Consider the following 3,398-nt stretch of genomic DNA (forward strand, 5'->3'; position numbering starts at 1 on the left):
CTACGTATAACCCCAGCAGCACAGACATTAAGGGCCTCATTGAATAAATGGGACCTCCTGAGACTGAGAAGCTTCTGTAAAGCAAAGGACACTGTCACTAAGACACAAAGGCAACCCACTGACTGGGAGAAGATCTTCACCAACCCCGCAACAGACAAAGGTCTGATCTCCAAAATATATTTTTTTTCCAAAAAAAATCTTTATGTTCCTTTATTGGAGCAAGATTCCTGACGTATACAGTGATGTATTTACTAAACAAGAGTCCTGTGCAGAAATTACACACTATCCATCTAGACAGATTTGGTTACACTTTGCCTACTGATGGAGTAGTTCCATTTATAAAGTTTTATACATCAAAAAGCTTTGAATTTGACCAGGCTGTCCATTAATCATCTCTGAAAAAGTGGCATTTAATTTTAGCTCTATTTTACAGCATTAAAAAGCTTATGTATCAGGTAGCTTTCCAAAACATTATTCTCTGCACAATGGCGTTGAGCAGATAAAACTTCTTTATCCACCCAGATTCACAGAGTCTGAGAGCTTTGCTACATACCTGGGACAGTGCACTCCCAACCACCCCAAAGACTGCTGACTCTGAAAGCCCATTTCCTTGGTCAGTTCAAATTGCCAATGAAGACCCGCCAGCAGCTGTCCTTCGTACAGATGGCATTAGAACAGGTCTGTGACATGGTGGGAGCAGGTGCTGCCATATATCCAGGTAACTAAAGGCCCGTTTTTAAAAAATGCCAAATTGAGATAAAAATCATGGGTACAAGTCCATTGCAGCAAACTGTACCCACATCACCCAGTTACGGAGACATTAAGACATGATTCACATCCCTTTAACTCAATCTGCATAGCCCTGAGGTCATCCTGCAAAGTGCGTATCAAAAAATATGAAGTTAGGGAGACAAAGTTTGACATGATGTCATTATGCAGGTCAAACTCGGAAGGTCATGTTGAACATCTGTTCTGATAGAAAAGCATCCGGTCCTTTGTGTACACATTGGTTTTATTGTAACAAAGCAACTTGTACACTTCAACATTTAAAATGAGCATCTTTTCCTTCCAGTGAAAACCAAAAAACTAAAAATAAAAAAAAAATTAAAAATAAAGTTACAACAGAGAATGTGAACTCCAAATAAACCCCTACAGGTTCTGCTGATTCTCCCATTGAGTGGTAGGGCTCGAGTCATCGTTAGGAGAGAATTTTATTTTAAAAGTGTCATCTTAAACTGCAAGGATGTCTGTTAAACATCACAATTAAACATGTCAAAGGAGAAGCCATGTTGTCACAATGCCCACTTACCCCCCCAGACACCTCAAACCCACCCTTGCTGACCTTCTAACCCCCCCTTTTTTTCTTTTTTTTTCTTTTTATTAAACAAGAGAAAGTAGACAGATACATGTTGGTAAATGCTAACTGTCTGTATTCACATAGACACAGTGTAATCTCTGAGCCCAATATACAGAGAAAGGAAAAAAAGCTAGAATTCTATGCACTACTACACAGGGGCCTAGCACCCTCCAGCCTCCAGCAGAGCCAAAGGGGCTGGAGGGCTTTTCTTTTTTCCCACAGAGCATGGTGGTGGTGGTGTTGAATCCACAGTTCAAGACAAGAAAAGATAAAAATTAATGTAGAACAGAGTAGTGGAGATTCTTTCTTTTCCCATTGTATTTTGCTCAAGACATTTCCCCAAAAATAAGTTGAGAACCATGGTATTGAGAAGCGAGACCTCAGAAACAGGGCGACGGAGCACAAGAAGGATTGGGGACGGGAGGGAAATGACTGCAACTTGCTCCCAGGGACTGGAGAAATTTAATAAAAAGAAAATAAAAAAGAGAGTCGGAATCCATCAGTCTTCTCTGCTAGTCATCCTCGCCTTCATCCTCCTCTCCTTCTTCCCCTTCATCATCATCTTCATCTTCATCTTCTTCACCTTCATCTCCTTCATCAATATCTTCCAAGCCTTCTTCTTCATCATCATCATCATCATCTTCTGCCTCTCCCTCTTCATCGTCCATATCAGGAACCAAATAGTACTGCAAGGGGTTTGGCCAAATGTCATCTTTGATGACTTCTCCTAACTCATCTGCACCTGCATCAGAGTGGTCAGTAAACCAGGTAAAGAAGCTCTCTGGCTCTTCGTGTTGTCTCTTCCTGCTGGCCTTATTCTGTGTTTGACTCGAGCGTTTTGTCAAATCCTTTCCAGATTTCCATTTGATTTCAGTGGACTTTGAGGATGGGTCACCACTCTCATTCAGATGAAATTCTTTGGAGAGAACTTTATTTTCGAAGTAGGGATTTTCATCAAAATAAAAATCTATTCTGTAACCTGATTTAATGTCTTCAAATTCTGTTACTTCAACTCTGGTTAAATAATGCAGAGCCTCTTCGTCTTCCTCCCCAAGCAGTGCAGACACTTGTGGATGGTTGACAAATGTGGTTACCCAAAAATTTGGGATTTTAGCGATCAATTCTGACCTCTTCTGAAAAAACGGTTGGCGGAGTTTATTATATTTTTGTTCTACTTTTAGTATTTCCTCACTTGCTTGTTCATTAAGTCTGTCTATTTCATTTTGTACTTCGTCAATGTGTTCAATTGCTTCTTGCTGTTCTTTTTCTCCCTTCGGCAGGCCGGGAGAGGAAGACTTGTCCTCCAGTTTCGGGGACGGAGCCGATTTGGGTTTCTTGGACTGAGGCAGAAGAGCAGATTGCCGTTTCGGGGCCATAACACGAGGGAAGTGGCTAGAGGCCAGAGGCCAGCTGCAGAGAGGAGGAAGAAACTCGCAGGAACTGAGGCGAGCTCAGGTGCGGGAGATTTATCTCCAAAATATATAAAGAACTCAAGAAACTAGACCATAAAAGGCTAATCAACCCAATTATAAAATGGGGCACTGAGCTGAACAGAGAATTCTCAACAGAAGAAGTTCAAATGGCCAAAAGACACTTAAGGTCATGCTCAACTTCCTTAGCGATCAGGGAAATGCAAATCAAGACAACTTTAAGATACCATCTTACACCTGTCAGAATGGCTAAAATAAAAAACACCAATGATAGCCTTTGCTGGAGAGGTTGTGGAGAAAGGGGTACACTCATCCATTGCTGGTGGGAATGCAAACTTGTGCAACCACTTTGGAAAGCAGTGTGGCGATTTCTCAGGAAATTCGGGATCAACCTACTCCTGGACCCAGCAATACCACTCTTGGGAATATACCCAAGAGAGGCCTTATCATACAACAAAAGTATATGCTCAACTATGTTCATAGCAGCATTGTTTGTAATAGCCAGAACCTGGAAACAACCTAGATGCCCTTCAATGGAAGAATGGATGAAGAAAGTATGGAATATATACATATTAGAGTACTACTCAGCAGTAAAAAACAAGGACTTCTTG

At 41.3% G+C, this 3,398-nt stretch overlaps 1 protein-coding gene across 1 annotated transcript; it reads right to left on the reverse strand.

Moving 5' to 3' along the window:
• Window positions 1-1,407: 1,407 nt before the first annotated feature.
• LOC121443484 (protein SET-like) lies at window positions 1,408-2,733 on the reverse strand. Its single transcript, XM_041645227.1, has one exon. It carries the CDS (start codon window positions 2,731-2,733, stop codon window positions 1,870-1,872), a length of 864 nt encoding a protein of 287 aa, XP_041501161.1. The 3' UTR covers window positions 1,408-1,869.
• Window positions 2,734-3,398: the final 665 nt, after the last annotated feature.

This window comes from Microtus oregoni, unplaced genomic scaffold (genome assembly GCF_018167655.1).
Source record: "Microtus oregoni isolate MIOR12 unplaced genomic scaffold, Mior012 000108F_ref0000382, whole genome shotgun sequence".
Taxonomy (NCBI): Eukaryota; Metazoa; Chordata; class Mammalia; order Rodentia; family Cricetidae; genus Microtus; species Microtus oregoni.